Source organism: Juglans regia, chromosome 6, assembly GCF_001411555.2.
Source record: "Juglans regia cultivar Chandler chromosome 6, Walnut 2.0, whole genome shotgun sequence".
NCBI classification, from domain to species: domain Eukaryota; kingdom Viridiplantae; phylum Streptophyta; class Magnoliopsida; order Fagales; family Juglandaceae; genus Juglans; species Juglans regia.
In genome coordinates this window covers 21669443-21690117 of record NC_049906.1, presented here as the reverse complement: position 1 = coordinate 21690117, position 20675 = coordinate 21669443, and the positions used below count along the sequence as shown (strand labels likewise).

Sequence of the window (20675 nt, the reverse complement as noted above, 5' to 3'; positions counted from 1 at the left end):
TTGGCTTCAATTCCAGGACTTGCTCGCCTAGAATTTTCCCAACTTCCTGGGAAGTCTGGAACTTCTTCTTCAAGTGGTAGGTCAACGTCACCACCCTTAGATTGTTGTGGTCGGTCTGCCGATTATGGCATTGTATGATGAAAGAACCTTTACCACCAAGAAGTCGACCACAACGGAAGCCGTACAAAGGGCACTACACACCAAGACAAACACTATGATGATTCCGACCTTCTGGACCATCTCCCTAGAGCATGGCATGGGAGTTAGTTGGAGTTGGGCGGTATCTATCCGCATCAGGGTAAAGGCTTCCCAGAAGAGGATGTCGATGGAGCCATCATTATCGATAAGGATCCTCCAAGTGGTGAAGTTGGCAACCAGAATAGTCACCACTAGGGTGTCATCGTATGGATAGAGGACCACCTCCTCCTCGTCTTGTCCAAAGGAGATGATAGGGGCTTGTTCGCTTCTCCTGTATTTGGTGGGGCGATGTTCTACCGAATACATTTCTTGGTATCTTGCTTGCTTGGAGTGTTCCTTCAGACTGGATGAGGCCGTGCCCCCACTAGCAAATCCTCTAACGATGGTCCTGATTTCCCCCTACGACAGTCCTTCCTGATGTGATATGCAAGGGTGAATGTGCAGCGGTCCTCATGCACCTACCGTTTGCCTCGGGCTCCCTTTCCTCCTTGGTCAATCGGTCCTTTCAACACTTCTTTCCTGTGATCTCCACCTCCACTCTTGCTTTGGTCTCTGGGCATGAGGATACTACGACCATGGTCTCTCAGACTGCTCTCTTTCTTCTTTCAAAGAAAATGCAATCTTCTGTGTTATGAGTGTTGGGCTGATGGTAGGTACAATAGCAGCGACTAGTGCTCCTATAGCCGTCTTCTTAGGCGGCTTGCCAGTAATCTTTCTAGATGGTGAGCATCGTTCGCTCAAATCGAAACCCCAGGCCTCTCTTAGGGACGTCTTCCTTCTTGTTGTCACGTGGTCCTTTCTACAGCTTCTAGTGAGCTTTGCTCTTTGTTGCAGCCTTCCCTTTCCTATCTGCTTGTTCCAACTGTTTTTTCCTTGGCTCGGTCAAGGCTCAGAGTGTATCTTTGGCATTGAAGAAGTTGTTGGCTTGATCCATGAACTCCGACAGCGTGGCTGGAGTTCACTTTGCCAATTCTGCCATGAACTGGGACCGAGGCCATACCCTTTCCAACAGCGCTGCGAAAATTATCTTCTTTTCTTAGTCATTTGTAGTCATGAGCTTTTTGTTGAACCTGGATAGGCATGCTTTCAAACCTTCGTATTCCCCCTACTTGATGGTAAGGATGAACACTGCGGGGAATCTTCTTCTTCTGCTTGCCATAAATCGTGTAAGGAATGGAAAAGCCAACTTCCCAAAGCTGTCTATGGACCCGAGTGTCAAGGACCATTGAACCATACTCTTGTTGGTCCCTTTAGGGTCAGTGGGAAAGCTTTATAAGCCACTTCTCTTGGGAAACCATGTAAGGTCATTTGGGCTCTGAAGATTTCCAGGTGTTCGAGGGGGTCTTTGGCCCCATTGTACATGTCCATGAGGGGAACTCGAAACTTTGGTGTTAGGGGCACAACCATCACCTCCTCACTGTATGGTAGGCCTGAGCTGGTGAGCATCTGGTCTACTGATGACAACGTGCCCATCGTTTTCGCCATCTCTTTGTATTTCCCTTTAAGGTTACCCAGCTTGTTTTGCATGTTTTTCCTTTCTTCCACCGCGTCACCTCCCCTTCCTGCATCTCTACTATGTGTTCATTGTTGTTTGGCCCAGCATCATTATTTGGTCTGTTGGTGGCTACTCTGAGTGTCTCGTTCTCAATTCGGAGGGTCTCCACTTCTGTAGTTAGGTTTCCTAAAAGTTGTTCCATTGCGGTGAACCTTGCTTCCATGTTTGTTGACGTTCCTTCTTCTTGTCCTCGAGTTGTCTAAGAACGGGTTGTCGCAAGCATACGAAGGACACGTGAAGCTATAGAGATCCCACAGATAGCGCCACTATTAACGTCGTGTTTCGTACACCTTTAGGCCGGGTTCCAGTAACTCAGGTCTTAGGCCTTTCACCTGCACACTTAAGAAAACACAGAGAGTGGGGGGGCTTGGTGGAGTCTGATGAGTCTTCGATGCTTAAGTCAGTATATATCCTTAGACAACGTTCTTCGTACTTGGGGGTCAACTTTTATACTAGGTTTCTGGGTGGGGACAACTCATACCTGGCTCTGGAGAGTCTATGTTACTTCAATTGTTCGCTTAGTTAGAATTCTTTAATGTGGCGTGGTTTCTGAGACAGCGTCATTAATGCGGTGTAGAGTCCAGGGAGTGGTGCCATGAATGCGGCGTGGCTCTCTTACTCACTTTACCCTACATACGTTCCTTGTTAAGCCCATTCATGCTTTCTGTCAGGAGATCGAGGGTTCCTAGTATTTTCCACCCACCTGCCTACGCAGGTACCCAAGGGTTGGGTGTGATCAGGGAGGTGTCAGGGTGGCGAGTCCCATATGTCCCTATCGTCTGCTTTCTCCACGTGTGGGTTGCTTCATGGGTGGGTTTTGCTCATGGGTTGAGTACTTTGTAGAGGCCTACTGACTCCTTTTAGAGGAGGGTCGTTGGGCTCGACTAGGCTCTATGACTCACTCCCCCCAATGATCCCTCGTGGGCTTACTATATGGGCCAATAGGTGGGGGAAAACTCCGTTACAGTTTTGTAAGCAATGCTATGTCATATGTGCATCATAAATAAGGCTCAAGTGAATAAGAGTTAGAGGACTTTTCTTCTACCATTTTTATAGTTTGTTTTCTCAGACCACTTGGAAGGACCAAATATGAAACACTACATCATATATCAAGTAATAACAGCTCAATGAATACACAAAAATATGAAAAGTTTAAGGGGAAATCAAGAAAAAAAAGGGAGCATAATTCTAAGAAAGAAAATACCCTATAGAAGAGGATCAATGCACACAATCAAATTATAATGATCCAAAATGCATCAAGAAAAGGGAGAAAAATATAATAAGAACAATAATGCTGCCTTCAATGCACTTAATCAAATTATCTACTTCTCCTTCTCTGGCAAAGGCATGAATAGCATCCATTTTACCAAAAATTAAAGCAAGGAACTTTTAGCTCTGCCAAAAGAAAGAAAGAAGTACCTTTTAAATTTTTATAGATAATTTATTTCTTTCAACATATGGCATTTGTTGGCGAAAGAAAGTTGTTATTCAAGGACTAGTTAATACTAGTAAGAGTTATTTAAAAATTCATCATTTGCAATGCTAAAGAGAAGTATTGCATAGCTCAATGAAGCACATCCATAGACATAATAAAAGACATCATGTCAACTGATTACATACATTAAGCATTCCTTTTAAATTCAAAACAAGAAGTTAACATCGTAAGGGCAGTATATCTCATTAATTACAAGACCAACAAAACAGAATTGCACACCTACTCTAGGCTGAAATAATTGGGTAGTGAACTATCAATTTATTCATAAAACATGAAGACACTAATTAAAAATGATAATGCTTGAATATAACAAGAATTTCAATGTCCCTGAAACCAAATGGCAAAAACCATTAAGAACCCAACAACCACTAGGTTAAGAAACACAAGACCACTAGCTAATCACAGTAATCCCATTATACTAAAAACCTCTAATTCAATAAAAAAATCAATAAATGATAAAAGAAAATCAAAATAAAAACAATCCTACAAATAAAACCCAAACCCTCTTCTTGTAACAGAACACATAAACCCTAAGTTTTAAAATCAAACTTCAAATGTCAACCCACCACAAGAAAATTAAGTTTTAAAGCATTAAAAATGAAATCGAGAGAGGGTGAGTGAGAGAAACGGATGAAGAGAGGGAGAGAGCTTACTAGACATCGGTGTCGCAACGGTGGGGTAGAGACGCATCTGCTAGACAGAGGGAGCGAGACAAGTGCGAGGCAATGACGGATGGAGAGGGTGTGCTGGAAGAGTGTGACAGAGAGACAGAGGTGGGTGAAGATGTGATGCTCCCAGATTCCGCTTGGGATTGGATGGACATCTGAAGGGTTAGGACATGCAACCCAAGGTTACCTACCCCCGTTCTTGACAAATAAAGATGCAATGCACCTAGCATGCATATAACAATATGTAATATTCGCAGTGGATATATTTTTTTTTCTTGAGCAATACTACGGACCAAACTAAAGATATCCCAAATACTTAAAACATAATCTATACATATTGAAATGCTAAACATCCATGATTACAGCACAAGTCCAAAAGGTCTGTAATCATAAGAGTACTGGAGATCGAGCTCCTTAAGTACAAGGAAGAACTAAAGCAACTACTAGGTTAATCCAATGAGTAGCTCGCACAACTCAGTCAAGGGTGCCATAATACAAATGATAAATTGGAGCATTGAGTCTATGAGCTTTGCATCTTGTCGTTGCCATCTTGTCAACCATCTCCAGTCAGTTAACCTCTGGTGTGCCTCCTGATCCTAACACATGGTCTACCATTCTGAGTGGAATGGTAGTTGGGACTACCACGGTGAGATTTGATTACAAGTTATTAGATAACTTAACATAGATGTCAAAGATGCATGCATGGTAGTAAAAGCATGAATGCATACATAATCATATATAAGTTTGACATGACTTGACATTTAACATGGCATAAACTGACATGACTTAAACTTAAACTAAACTTGACATGACGTGAACTTGAACTTGAATGTGAACTAACTTGGACATGAACTTGAACATAAACTGAACTTGAACTGAAACTGAATGTGAACTTAACGTGAATTGAAACATGAATTGAACGTGGACTGAAACATGAATTGAATGTAGACTAAAACATGAACTAAATGTGAACTTGAAACATGACAAAACGTGAACTTGAAACATGAATTGAACGTGTACTTGAGCTTGAATAACATGAACTTGAACTTAACGTAACATGAACTTGAACTTGAATTACATGAGCTTGAACGTGAAATACATGAACTTGGAATCTTTTTCAATAAACTGAACTTGAGCATGAACTTAAACATGAACGTGAACATGAACTTTGACAATCAGAATGATTACGCCCAACATATTCCGTCAGAGATACTCAGTCAATCAGAATGATTACACCATGAGTATTTTAAATGAGATACTCTAACAATCAGAATGATTACACCAAGAGCATTTGAGTAGAGATATTCTAACAATCAAAATGATTACACCGGAAGTACTTCGCTTGAATTATTAATAAAGATGCTCGGACAATCATAGTGAGTACATAACGAGTATCCTAAGCATGACTCACTGAGAAAATATTGTTTTAGAGAAATACTCTGTACTCAAGACATGACGTGACGTGGAGCAAAATGACAAATGACATGACATACGAAATGTGATATATATGTGAGATGCATGACTTGACGTAACATGAAACAGATAAACAATACGTAACATGCTATAACATGTAACATATAACATTACGCGACATGGCATAACGTGTAACATACAACTTTACGTGAAATGGCATAACGTGTAATAGATAGCATTACGTGACATGGAATAACATGTAATGGATAGCATTATGTAACATGGGATAACGTGTAATAGCTAATTATTTCTTGGCAAAATATAATATGTGTAACAAATGAAAATTTTGTGAAAAATATAATATGTGTAATAGAAAAACGTGTAGTGACATGACATGGCATGTCATATATGATAACATAAGTACATAACCAATAGTTCCCTTACCATCACACATACACAATAATCTAATAGCGAGTTAGAAGCAAATTTAAGGTGATCATTCCATTTTACAAGGCAAAGCACAAAACACGATAAACTGTAAGTAGGAGTTCTAAATGTTAGAAACTTTATCACTAATGACTTAAAAATATGAAAGATGTTAACTTAGATTAAGACTACCATTTTACCCCTACATGTGAGAAAATGATCATTTAATCCCTAACTTAAGGATTTCACATCCTAACTCCAAAAATCATCAAAATCATCAAAAATCATCCTAAACTCAAATATCAACTTAAAAAGAATTAAAACCAAACACAACTACGAAAAATATCACAGGACCAAAACTTCCAAAGGCCATATCTCTTGATTTTTGTTGCAATTTCTTCCAACTCCACAACTCTTGATCAAACCAAAATATTGCAACAAAGATTCTCATATCGTAAGTTTAAAAGCATGCTTGAAACATCATAAAATATACTTCTCATAGACACAAAACATTTTAGTAAAAAGATGCAAACCTTTTAACTAAAATATAAACTCTTGAATCTCAAGGTTTGACCTATTTCAAAACATTTCCAAGAACTCTAAAAATCTAAAACTTTCTTCTAACATGTTCACAACACATTTCTAAGAACTAATATGTTTTGAATCAACACATAAAAGTCACCAAAAATCACAAAATCTCATTTGAACTACTCGACTCCAACACTTAGCCAAAAACAAAATTTGTTTCTCAAGTTGCCTTGATCAAACACTTGATCTGAGGCATACCATGATGAGATCTTCAAATAAAAAAATTAGATGGTTTAAAAATGTGTCCTAAAGTAGATCCAAGCATTAAACTTAAAATCACATGGCTAAAAATAAATCAAAACATGGATCTAGTTGAAATCATCAAACTTTTAACCTAACCGAGTATTCTCTTGTGTAAAATATTCATATTATTAATGTTGTGTTTCGCACACCTTTGGGCCAACCTCCAACAACCCAGGTCTTCCAAGTGAGCCCAGCACAACATAGAAAATACAACAGCTTTGAGAGGGCTGCCTCGGGGCAGGGTAACCTCTGATGCCAAAGTTAATAAATATTCTTGGGGTATAGTAAATAAATAAGAAAATCTAGTGATCAAAGAAAGCATTCTCATAACTGGGACCTGCTATTTATACTACCAGTCTGAGGAGCAGATCGTGCCTGCTTTCATGAAGCCCGTATTCCTCTTACTATTCCTTTTGTAAAATCTTTAAATGAGGTATGGTTCTATGATGGCGTCATTAATGTGGTGTGTTGTCCTGGTGGCTGAACCATTAATGCAGTGTGGTTCTCCATCATTCTCCTCTTAGTTTGTTTTCCTTCCAACCCGTTCATCGCTTGTCTGTTAGTAGATCAACAGTTCTCCGTAAAACATGCCTGTCGTGTGGGCAGGCACTCGAGGACTGGGCACTACTCGAGGGGTCCTCAGATCAACGAGTCTTATCCTCTGCACATCCCTTCTGTAGGTTATGTATAGAGGAGACTCCTAGTGGGCCGAGTTAATGGCTTTCTGCTATGGGACAAGCTTGATTGGGTCTGGTGGGGAAAATTCCCTTACAGTTACCCCACTAATTCTCACCAAACAAGTACGGTGGGAATTTATCACGATTCTTTCCCACCGTCTTACCAAGGTTGGGAACTTTATTTAGGCTTCTTAAGGTCTGGGAGGCTTCTGCTTATTGAAATTTATGTCGACATTCCTATCTTCCATGATGGGCCCACCTTTTCATTACATCCTTTCAACCTCATTAACAAATGGGTGTTAGGTGGCTTTACCCGTTGACGTCGTTTCATAAACCACATTCGCCAAAACCGAAACGACAAGTATCCATGTCGCTATGATTCATGAGAGTCTAACCACAACCTTCTTTTTATAAAACGTGGGAGTGGGACATGATTTCTGCCCAATATGCTATGCTTGTCCCGCCATTCTAGTTCTCTTCATTTTTCTTTTCTTCAACCAGTCTTCTTTGCTACTTCGTGCTCTAGCAGTGATGGCTTCTGAAAAATCTATTCAACCTAACGTGTCTAGCAGGGGCTCTGCCGACACTGGGTCATTGTTTTTGTGTAGTGGATGGTGCTCGACTGCCAACAAATCAACGTTAGCCTCTTCAGCCCTTACCTTCCAAGTACCAGAGTCTGTTTCCTTCGAAGTTCCTAGCCCCAACGAGGGCATCGTCGATGTAGAGGACCATTTTAGTAAGGCAGCCCTATACCCTTCCATGTTTTCATGCAACTTAAGATTGTCGTCCCCTCACCCTATCCGTGACCTTCTGGACTGCCTCGGCTTGGCCCTTTCCCAACTGCATCCAAGTGCCTGGAGATTATTGATTAGCTGCTGCATTATCTGGTGGCGGGCTTTGTTGGAATCATTTCTGGACGACACGGACCTTACTAGCTACGAGTTTCTTCTTGCCCATAGGGTGCTACGCCTAAATGGGAATGTATGCAGGTTTAAGGCATCCCATGCTTTAGTCACCTTGGAGCCGCGATACCTCAAGGTGAAAGATTAGTCTCCCAAGTTCTTCTTTGTATCTGGCTATAGATGGGAGTTTTCGGTGGGCTAGGTGAATCATCGGGAGTTCTCCATATAAACCGACTGGGGAAAAATTCCAAAAGATAAGGTTGTGTGTCCGACAACAACTGCTTATGAAGCGAAGCGTCTTGCAATCGTACTGGAATGGGTGAAAAACCACCTGACAGTGTTTTTTCTAAGGTTCATCTTTCTGAGGAGAGTTTGAAGAGCTCTCTGGCTCCCTTGGGACACCTTCCTTCTAATGATAGGCTAGTTGTTACGCGGCCCCAAGTCACTCCACTCACATTTGAGTTTCCGGTATAGGCTCTCCTACATGAGATTGATTGAATAAAAGAATGATTTGTGGGTGTGTCTATTTTGCTGGTTTACCAATTGTTGATTTACGAATTGCTGGACTTAACCTGCCGTACTGATTCGGTAGCTCGATTGGAATATTTAAAAGAAGGAGTTCGTCCCGCACCTCCTGGTGTGCTGCTTCCTGCCACTACTTTTTGAGTCTCCCACTCCGGTTGAATTCATATGAAAGAGTGAAATTCCAGTTTCTCTAGTGGAATTAGAGTTTCTCTCATCCTAAACTGGAAATACACGCTTTCATTCTTTTTTGCATCGTTCCATGCTTATTGCCCTCCACTATTTGTCATTCTTGCTCTTGCTTGTATCTTTTGCCTTGGTATTGGGAGAGTTTGTAACCTTTCTCTATTTCTTGTTTGTTGATGCTTGTGCGGCCTTTTTGTGGAACTTTGCTTCCTTGATGAACTTTGCTTTCTTGCTTGTATCTTTTGCCTTCACTGTGATAGGAGACAGGGTAAGTTCTTCGGGCCATGTTGAAGAGAGGACCCGCTCTCCTCTGCTGGGGGGATAAGGCCGGCCTTTCCCTGTTGAGTCCCGTAGGGAGGTAAGTTGTTTGGGTAGTCTATTACTGGATCCGCTCCTGCTCGTTGATATCACAGGAAAGGTAAGTGTTGGGTCAGGCCGGTACTGATCCCACTCTTCGTTGCGGTGGAGGTCGGGGTAGTTTATTAGGGGGTCGTGAGGTCGTTCCCATTCTCCCCCATGGGAGGGATAATGCCACCTTTAGGCCGACCTTTCCGTATAGTATCCAGCGGGGAAGTAAGTTTTTCAGGTAGTTTGTGACTAGACCCACACTCCCCTGTTGACATCCACAAGGAAGGTAAATTTTCATTTTCAAGCCGCCAAAAGGCTGACCCGCACTCCGTTGCGGGAGGGATATGGCAACCCTTAGGCCTACCTTTCCTTATGGTGCCTCGCGGGGAGGTAATCTGCTGATGACCTTGTTGCCATAGATTTCATTAGCCGCATATTTTGTTGTCGGCGCCTTATTGGTAATATGAAATCTTGGAGCAGATGTTCTGCATATTCCTGAAAGGTCATGTTTTTATTAAATAAAAAGGAAAGTACAAGCTAGGTGAAGAGATGTTACAAAATTAAGGGACACGGAATCCTGGTCTGGGGTGGTCATCATCCATCCTTCTCTTTAAATCCATGCAGCATCCCTTTCCCCTCAAAACTGGCAGGCGAGTTGTAGATAGAGGCCTGCCACTATTTCTTCGATGGTGTTCAGCCTATTTTGTTCTGTTGGTGCCATCCGAGGCTGGCCTTTCATCTTTTTGTTTTAGCTCCTGGACGTAGCATTTCGTCGCTGATACCTGCTCTCCTCGTACTTCCCCCACTCCCTGGGGAGTTGGGAACTTCATTTTGAGGTGGTAGGTTGACGTGATGACTCTTAAGCTATTAAGGGTGGGCTCTCGATGATGGCATTGTATGCCGATAGAGTTTTTACCACCACGAAGTCAACCATAACTGGGGTCATGCAGGGGCTACTTCCCACCAAGACGGATAGCGTGATGGTTCCCTCCGGTTGGACAATGCTTTCAGAGAAACCTTTTAAGGGCATGGGATAGGCAGTAGCTGGAAGGCCTCAATACCCATCTTGATTCCCAGAACAGGATGTCCGCCGAGGTCCCGTTGTCAATGAGGTCCAGTTGTCATTGAGGATTATGCATGTGGTGAAGTTGGCAACGAGCAATGTGACCACTAGGGCGTCATCGTTGGGGTACAGAACCCCTTCTTCACCGGCCTCCGTGAATGAGATTACTAAAGTAGGGTCACCCCTTCTTTGTTTGCCGAGTATACCTTGTAGTATCTGGCCTGCCTCGCATGTGCTTTCTTCCTAAACGAGGTGATGCCCCCACTTGCGAACCCCCTAGCTATGGTTCGAATTTCCCCAAGGGGTTGCTACCTTGGTGGCCAATGGGGGTGACCTGGCGGTGGCCCCCTTATCGCCAGTCATTGAGGGTTGTTCGCCTATCTGTGTTAGTCACCTCGGTCCTGAGTCAATTCCCTCGATCTTCCCCTTCTCTCTTGCTCTTGTCTTCTGGCCAGGGAGCGGCTGCGCCTCTCCTGTTCTGCATATTCCTTCCTTTCTCCCGGGGAGAAGCAGTCTTCAGTGTTGTGTGAGGTGGACTGATGGTACATGCAGTAACGGTGCATTGTTCCCCTGTCCTCCTCCTTTTGAATGGTGAATGTGGGCCAGTCGTATCGTGGTCTGAGTTCTTTTGCCAGGACTTCCTCCTGTCGCTTGTCCTAGGATCCCTTCTCCCTTTCTCGTGAGGCTTGGCCTTAGTTGGGGCCTCCCCTTTTCTTTCCAAGCACTCTATTTCCTTCCTTCGGTCGGTCTCTTATCGGCTTGGTCCATGAATTCTCGTAATGTCACGAGAGTCTGTTTGGCAAGCTTAGCCATAAACTGGGAATGTTGCAAGACGCCTCCTAGGAGAGCTTGTCAAGGCTATCTTCTTGTCTTGGTCATCGGTGGTCACGCAGCCTGGCTAGCTCGCCGAAGCTGTCCACCAATTTAGGTGCCAGTGACCCAAACCATACACGTGTTGACCCCTTCTGGGTCAGCTGAAATGCCCTGCAAGCTATTTCGTTAAGGAAGCCTTGCAACGTCATGTGAGCCCTGAAAGTTTTCAAGTGCTCGAGGGGGTCCCTTCCTCCATCATACATCTCCATGGTGGGGACTCTAAAATTTGGTGGCAAAGGAACCGCCATTACTTCTTCAGTATAGGATAGACCCGTGCTTCCTCCATCCTACATCTCCATGGCAGGGATTCTAAACTTTGCTGGCAAAGACTGCCATTACTTCTTCAGTATAGGGTAAACCTGTGCATGTGAGCAACTGGTCTACCGTTGATGACGTACCCACTTTCCTTGTTATTTTCTCGTACTTTCCTTTGAGGCTACGGAGCTCGTCTTGCATGTTTTTCTGCTCCTTTCCCTTGTTAGGTCCCGCTTGTGTGTTTCGAGATCTCATGTGCTCAGTGTCGCTGGATCCCGCCCCGCCATCTTTGTGAGATCCCTAGTTTTATGTGTTTTATTTATTTATTATTTTATTTAGTGGTGTTGTTTTATTTTATTTTATTTTTACTTATTAATTTATTTTTGGTTGGGCTTTGTTGTGTGTTGAATTAAGTGCAGTGTTTTTGGGTAGTTATTTTTTATTTGGGCTGAAGGGGTGTGAAATATGGCCCAGCCCGTGTGAAGTGAAGAGCCAGCTGTGTGAATTGAAACCCAGCCCCTTCCCCTAATCCGGAATGATGCCCTTTTTGGCAAAGCACTAGAGCTTCATCTCTTTCACTTGGCACCGCACATCACCTTATTCCTTCTTCTTCTTCTTTTCTTCCTCTTTCTTCTAGGTTCTTCCTCCTCCACCTGTTGCTGATGCTGTTGCTTCCTCCAATCAACAATGGCCACGTTTTCACCTTTTTCTCATCACCGGCCACCACCACTTTCCACCTCGAGCTTTCATATTGTCCCCGTGTTGATCGACAGTTCTTCCCTCAACTACTGTCAACCCGCCGCTGCACCACGCAACATACACCACCACACGTCTTCTCCACTGCATGTGAGCCGCAATATTCATCTTCAAACCAAACAACCATTTTGGCCTATAAATAGGCCACAATTTCCCTCAAATTAATCTTCCTCCCTCTCTAGTATAATTATTTTCATCTCCTTTTGATCTTTCTTCCGTAGCCTTTAAGGCCTTTTGTCATGTGTGCCGCCGTGCACCACCACGAACCACCGCATGTAGTCACCTTCCTTGCAACCGCAACCATCCCCGAGAGCCACCCATTTATCACAACCCTTAAAATATCCCAACACGCGAGTTAGGTGCTCTTTCGGGCACTGCTCCGCCATGTGCCACCGTGAGCTCTGCCGTGCGCCACCACTGTACCACCACCTTGGGCAACACCTCCACACGCGCGATCTTCCAAAATTTCCCGACTATATTGTAAGTAATTTTCCAATGTGACCCATGAGATTTAGAATAGCATTATTATAATACATTATTTGCAGTCTGTTGGTTTGAGATGGGCCTTGGGCAACTGAAGTGTTGGGATTAATATGTAGTTAATTTTTAGCCTTGGGCCGGATTGGAGGATGTGATTGCTGGTGTAGTTGGTTGTGAAACTGTGTATTTGTATTTATTACAATATTATTTACTGTGTCATCCAATATCTGTTTATCATGCATATTTATCATTTTATAAATAATTGTGCTATGAAGTCATGTTGTCTATTTGGAAATTGGGACTGTTTGTATTATAAATATGTGGGTGCGTGTATATCACGACCCCAAGTCGAGATGGGGCATTCTCTCGGTGGGGCTCCTCTGGTCACTCGGGAGCGTAACAGATTGACATGACGTCCCCTGAGTTATCACCGGGCGAGACGATAACGCTCTCGTACCGAATTTCGTGGCCTCTTGCTGGCGGGGTTAGAGGATGCTTGGCCATATACGCGCCGGGTACGAAATTGGGCATCGCTCGTTACGAAGTCATACGCACGGATGTTACCTGTGTTGTGATGATGAGAGCAGGGTGTGCAGATGCTCCATTGGGGACACTGGTGCTTGCAGAATAAAATAATGGTTATGTTTGGGCGAAATGGAATTTTTGGCACGAGTGATTAAATGTGTCTTTTTGGGAAAAAGATGTGGATATCTTCCTTCATGTTTGACCGTATGTGGGCGTGTTGATTGTATTAATGTATTTTAAATCAATTGGATGTTTGTTTGGTTGATTACCTGTTGAGATGTCATAATCTCATTGTGGTGTTTTACTCTACGGTTCCATCTTATGGAATTGTAGAATTTTACGCGGAGACTGATTATGAGCCTGAAGGACCGGCTCTGCCAAAGGCATGACTTGCTGATATGGTCGCTTTTGCGATATGGCATTTGTTTCTCCTTATGTTATGTTGTCTTCTTTTATGTTAATTACTTATTGGATGACTGTATAATCCTCTTGGAGGATATAATTTGTGACTGGTAAGGTTTTAAACTATCTGGTACTTAATAAAAATGTCTCTTATTCCGCTGCGATTATTAATTGTACACTTATTGCATGTTGTACACACTTTGAGCACTTGTCATTGGGGAGCATGATCCGTGTGGTCATCATTCCGATGTCACAAACTCCACTAAAATAACACGTGGGAGTCGAGGGCGCCACAATCTTCCACTCGTTGGGGTTTTTTGAGTTTCGTATTCTCTTTGTGTAGTGTCACCACTTCGCCAATTAGTTTTTTCACCCACTCCTCCATGGTTTTCAACCTTGCTTCCATGGCATCTCCCCTATTTCTCCTAAGTTGTTCGGAATGGGTTGTCATAGGCATGAGAAGGACCCGCAAGATCTATTACAATCCTACAAACGACACCACTGTTAACGTTGTGTTTCACATGCCTTTGGGCCAATCTCCAACAACTCTGGTCTTTAAAGCAAGCCCTACACATTGTAGAAAATACTGCGGCTTTGAGAAGGTAGTCTCGAGGCCAAGTAACCTCCGATGCCAAAGTTAATAAATAGTTTTGGAGTGTAGTAAATAAGTAAGAAAGTCTAGGGATCAGAGAGAGTATTCTTGTACCTAGGACCTGCTATTTATACTACCAGTCCGAGGAGCAAATCGTGCCTGCTTTCATGCAGCCCGTGTTCGCCGTACTGTTCGTTTTGTCAGAATCTTTAAATATGACGTGGTTCTATGATGATGTCATTAATGTGGCGTGTTGTTTGAGTGGCGGAACCATTAATGCGGTGTGGTTCTCCAACCTTTAGTATGTTTTCCTTCTAGCCCATTCATCCCTTTTTTGTTAGTAGATCAATGGTTCTCCATAAACCATGTCTACCATGTGGGCGGGCACTCGAAGATTGGGCACTTCTCGAGGGGTCGTCAAATCGACGAGTCTCATCCTCTACAGCACCATCCTTCCTACAAGTTATGTATAGAGGAGCCTCCTAGTAGGTCGGGTTCATGGATTTCTGCTATGGGCCAAGCTTAATAGGGCATTTTGGGCCTTGTGAGGGAAATCCCCTTGCACATATCTTTGGAACTAACACCAAAAATCTTCAAACTAACATTCTAACATGTAGATAAAATGCTGATGGTCATCAAATAAATTTATCAAAATCATTGGAGTAAGAATAGACCACAAAAGATCCAAACTTTCTTAAAACAAAAACTATTTTTCTCCTTCCAGTTTCTAAGTTTCTAGATCTAAGAAAATATTTCATCAAAAAATTTTATCAAGCGACTAATCTCCAACCAAAATTCCTATAAACATGTTGAAAACACTCCATAAATATTTTGGACTAAGATTTGTTCATTAGTTTGGTCAAAAGCTCCAAAATACAACACACTATCCAGTTTATCGCCCAGATGGACCTTTCCATGGTTAAAATAATTTTTGATCGAACAAATGACTATGCAACAAACAAAAAAGGTACTCACAGAAACTAGACTGAAAGACGGACAACTTTTATGAAAGAATCATTAAGCAAAAATATTTAAAAGGATTCCAAACATGTCTTGCAAAAAGGCTCAGAAAACTGTCCGAGAGAGTTTCTAAGAGCATTGGCATTGGATTGGTCATCTCAATTTTCAAAATTTGAAGAATATGTAACTTTTTAACTTTTAACTACTCACTTAACACTTAAAATCTATATTGGATTAGCCATCACATTCTCTATAATAATAAAATAATGTTATTCTTTATTATTTATATTTCTTTAATTAGTTTTTATTTTTTAATTAGTTTTTTATTTTATTTTCATAATGTTCAATAACCTCCAACTATTATATTCATTTTCATTTTCACAATCCAACAATCTATAATTTAAAAATCTCATGTATACATAGATGGTAAAATCTCGCATATGTAAATAAAAATCTCATATGTACAATCCATAAAAAATCTCATATCTATAATATAATAATATCAAAAATAACAAAATAACATATGAGAAAGAGGGAAGAATAAGAGAAAGAGGGAAGAAGGAGAACGTGGGAGAGAAAGAGGGAAGAAGAAGAGCTGTGGGAAGGGTGCCGAAATATAATAAAAAAATATATTTAGACTTGCTATAGTACATTTCATATTTGAGAAGAATGATAGAATTACTCTAGCTCATATTTTAGATGAAATCAGTTTGACTAATTCAATGTAGGGCAAATGTGGATGTTGTTAGCTAAATTTGAAGATGAAAAGGCATTTGGATAAGACAATGCCAGAGTTTTCTCTCCCAGAACAGAAATGAAAAAGGTTGAAGTGAGTGAATGAATGACTTGCACCCCTAATACACTTCTGAAAAGGGAAATATGGACTTGAGTGACACCTTGATGGATGGTGATTACGTCACAAAAAGTTACAAATAGTGAGTGGTTTTTCGGCCAATGAAACTTTCAAGAGAAGGGTGATGATGAGGTGGCCTTTGGCCTTCACATCATGCACGAATTTGGGTCCTACATGAGCAGTGGATAGTCAGCCTTGAGTGGATGGAAACTTCTTCAAAAAGCTTTTCCAAGATGGCCAAAATTCGTGGGCCTTAAACAAGTGGGCTTCATTTTTGGAGTTTAAAGAGGGTTTGGTTAGGGTTTAGGATGCTATCAACCCAATCAAATTTTCGAGATTTAAAAGGTTGGGTAATGATGTCATAACATGAATTTGAGAAATTAATAGCATGTAGAAGTGATTTTATCAAGTGATTAAACACAATGCTAGAAGTTAGATCAAATATGGTTTGGAGGCCAACTTTATGGTTTGGGAAAACTGTTTAGGGTTTTGGTTTCAACCAAAATTTTGAGGTTTCAATTGGATTCCAGTCATTTAAGGTTTCACTAAAGTTGAAACCCTCTTTGGTTTGGCACAATCTGGATGGTTGGATGGAATAGGGTTTTGCTTAGGTGCCATGATCTCACACCTTGATTTCCTTGACAATCCATCTCATGGTTCCTCTTGGTGCCAAGTGTCCAAAATTATTCACTAAGTGTGGCTAAGATTTTCCCAAATGTCCAAATAAAATTTCTCTAACCTAAGTTGGACATTTCACACTGTGATTCTAAAAGTATTGCACTCGATGCTACTATTGAGGTTACTATTCACTCCAAAAAAAGTGAAAATAAATTTTGCACTATAAAATTCTAAACATACACACTAACCTAACTGTGCAATTATTTTATCAAAATTTAACCCTGAAATGCCTCAAAATAAACAAAACATAGTTTTCAAATAACTGTTTTGTCCGAAAACTGAAAATGAGATTATTGCGCCATAAGACCTTAAATATCGAGTCGAATAGTGCGGATCATATCGCATTCTAACCCTTTCAACTACCTCAAATAAATAAAATCGCACTTATTGTACCATAATTAGTGGTAACATTGACTATGCTAACAGAGTAAAAGTTATGCGATTGATCGATTCATGAAAATCTTGTAAGTTTTCACGGGATTTCTAAAGCCTATAGAAATTACACCATTTAATTTCTAACGGACTGTTATAGAAGAAGCGAGAGAAAATTCCTAGAGAAGGAGATAGTGTCGGGCTAGAGAAGATAAAAGGGGAAAGGCTAATTAGGTCTTATATCGTGACTTTTTCCAGCGATTTAACTTCGCCGCAAATGAAAATGTAACTAATAAAAGTACCACCATCTTAAATTGCCGCAACGATTTTTAATCTCCGCAGAAAATGGGTTTTAGCCTCAACTTAATGCTCGCCAAGATAAACGGACGGAAATGTTGACAATTTTGCGGCAAAATTATATTCGCCGTAAATAAAATTAGCCACAAAAATATCTTTTTTGAAAATTTTATTTGTGGCGAGTAAGTTTTGCTGGAAAAAATGCTTTTTTTGCGACGTTTCAACCACTCACCAGAGATAAAGTGTTGCAATAGTAATTATTGATTTATTGCGACAAAATACTAGTCACTAGAAATAATTTTGACTGCAAAAAGTCATATTTATTATAATGATATACCAATAGAGTATTCATCATCTTTCTTTCCTTCCAACTCCATTGATATGTCCCCGGGGTTCTCACACCCAGTCCGCACATATCCCTTGAAGTTATTATCAAAATTGATAATTTAGACTAGCTAGGCGGATACATATTGGATAATGATTGGAGGAGGCTCTAAAAGAAATAAAGTTGATTCTTGGTCGGTAGTAGACATTAATGATTAATGTACAAAAGTCCCTAAAATTGAGCGTCTAAGATTATGTTTAGATGTTAAAGTGAGTTGAGTTAAATTGAGTTGAGATAATAAAATATTGTTATAATATTATTTTTTAATATTATTATTATTTTGATATTTGAAAAAATTGAATTATTTATTAATTTTGTATTGAGATTTAAAAAAATTATAATGATGAATTGAGATAAGTTTGATAACCAAACTCACCCTAAATTTACTTCATGTCTTGGTACCCCCATCCGGAAAATACGACAATCAGAAAGAAACAATTGCAGATCATCCGCATCAATCATCAAATAATAAAATAATTGCAAACTTATTAATCACATCATGCAATATCACACACAAATACTCTTTTTTAATTAAAAAAATCTAAATCACACTCTATTATTCGTAGAGTTCCCAACACACTCAACGTGATGGGGTGAAAAAAAAAAAAAAAAATTTTACAGTTCCCAATCATTTTTCTTTTTAATTATGTGTAGACTGTAGAGGACAGACTTCTTGCCCTCCCACGAAGTCCACCAGAGTGGTTAGAGTCTTTTTTTGCTTTCACACTCATCACGAAGTCTTCGTCAACACGTGTTTGGACAAGGCAGCGAGAGCCACATCAACAGCATCTCTGAACCCATAACCACTCGCATTTGGATGCGCATACGTTAGTCTGGGGATCATTTTTATCAGCCTATCACGCATTCTTTCCACTCTCTTTCTCGGAATCTTCAACAGCTCCTCCTCTATTCTCTGGCTTCCGTTCCCTTTCTCATCTATGTACACCGAGTACGCGTCTGGATCTTCCGGCAAGAACCATGCGTACTGAGTGTATGCCGTGTGGGGCGAAAAGAAGACCGGTATACAGCCTGCGAGAACCGAGTCGAACGTCGACCGCCGTGTGAACGAGTCACCGGGTGCCTGCAGGCAAAAGCGAGACGTTGCCATCACGCCCAGCACTTCGCTCGGCTCGTGGCACTTGCTCTCTGCACTCCCGCATCTCACTAGTTTGCACCGAGTCGACCCGGCGCATTGTGCTATGATCTTGTCCCTTATTGCGGCCTTCTCCAGACCTTTCCGTGGGGCCCCAACGAAGGACCACAGGTGGGGACGCTCGGACTGCCTCATCTTGTTCTGCCACGTCAGCATCTCGTCCGCCGTGGACGGGTGGAAATAAGATGGGTAGGGAATACCGTGTTGGTTTGAACCCTTCCAAGGATGTCTCTCTACGGTCAGCACCGACATGTTTTGGACAGGTGGCAGGATCAGGAGACTGTTTGCTCCAAAGTCGGGACCCTCTTCCGACCTCATGAAATCCCAGGCAGTCCTCCCTATGGCCAAGAAGTGGTCCTTCCCGTGGTGCTTTAGCCACCACGGCTGAGCTTGAAGAAACTCCGCCAATTTTAAGGCCAAGGCGTCCCGTGCTTTCAGATCTGGCTCCCGGAACTTGCTTGAAGCGTGGAGGCCACCGTAGAATGGAATGTAGAACAAGTGGGCACGGCTAGGATCCCAGGTGCGACACGGGTGATTCTCCAGGCGTGCGTGGAAGATCATCTCGGCGATAAACTGGTGGGTGGCAAACCAAGAGGCGCCGGAGCCCATGCCGGAAAGAAGCTGGCCGAGGCCACAGTTTGCGATGTGGGGGCACATGTCGGTGTACACGTTCAGTTGGTGGCAATCGTCGAGAAGGCCAACGTTAAACTCAGGCGGCAATGAATACACGTACACCGACACCCTGCCGTCGCACATAGGAGTGGGGGCTAATGATTTTGTGTCATTGATATGGTTTGGTTGGGGAGTAGTAGTGTTCGTGGTCGGGAACCAAAGGAGGAGCACAGAAAACCAAGCTAAGAGAAAGACAAACAGTAAGAAGATATTGAGACGTCGGCTGAACTTGTCGGGAATATTGAGGAACATGATGGGCCATGGGACTTCTTTGTTTCTGCAATATTTCTCTGATCTCTCCGACCATGCGGTGGTAGCCGCTTGCTTTCGGATAAACATAATTAGGGTGGAGAGAAATAGAGAAACAGCCTGCAATTAAGGTTGGGAGAGGAGAGTTCTTTTTTTTTTTTGATAGGAGGGAGAGGAGAGTTCTTAGGTGGCTTCTCAGACTAAACTGAGTCAATAAATGAAATTGAGATGTTGTTTGAGCGGCTAAGAAATTCGCGGGGAGAGAGAAAAGTCAAAAGGGTAAGCTTATAGAAGACAAAAGTAACCTTCTAAAGCACATGCAGTCCTTTACGTGTCACAAATATATCATATCATACGACAGATACATATAACACGTAAACAATAAATACGAACTGCGCACTAATTTAAACAAATACAGACAAGAAAAAGTATACACAAGAAAAATTTATTTATCATCCATTTTATCATTCATTTTTTTTTCATCATTCTATAATATAGCATTAGATGATAGATTCTGAAAGGAAGAAAAACTCTCAAACCAGCATGTCAAACCCAACGGGTCATAAGAGGCCCATCCCATGTCCAAGAGACCCATTTGACCCGACTAGAAGACCCGTGAGATAGTAGAAATGGAGATTGAGGGAAACTGGCATGGCAAAATGATAACGTACCGATAGAGCTGACAAGACATGATATGCACAAACCTGTCAAACACCTTAGACACTCATGAATTGCGGCCGCTGGAAGGCGTATGGGAGAAGCAACCGCCATCGACGCCTTGAGGGAAAAAGTGGGCATTGCTTGCAACTGGCCAAGTGGTCGCCAAAATGTCAGCCATAAAGTTGCGGCTGCTTGAAGGCGTGCAAGAGAGCAGCTGCGATCCACGTCT

General features: G+C 41.8%; 1 protein-coding gene across 1 annotated transcript; it reads right to left on the bottom strand.

The window, feature by feature from the left end:
- Positions 1-18170: 18170 nt before the first annotated feature.
- LOC108995860 (probable xyloglucan galactosyltransferase GT17) lies at positions 18171-20050 on the bottom strand. The gene has a single exon (XM_018971496.2). The coding sequence runs from the start codon at positions 19874-19876 to the stop codon at positions 18443-18445; it is 1434 nt and encodes a 477-aa protein (XP_018827041.1). The 5' UTR covers positions 19877-20050; the 3' UTR covers positions 18171-18442.
- Positions 20051-20675: the final 625 nt, after the last annotated feature.

Excerpts from the sequence above, each read along its gene's own strand:
- LOC108995860 (XM_018971496.2), bottom strand. The coding sequence starts at position 19,876 with ATGTTTATCCGAAAGCAAGCGGCTACCACCGCATGGTCGGAGAGATCA.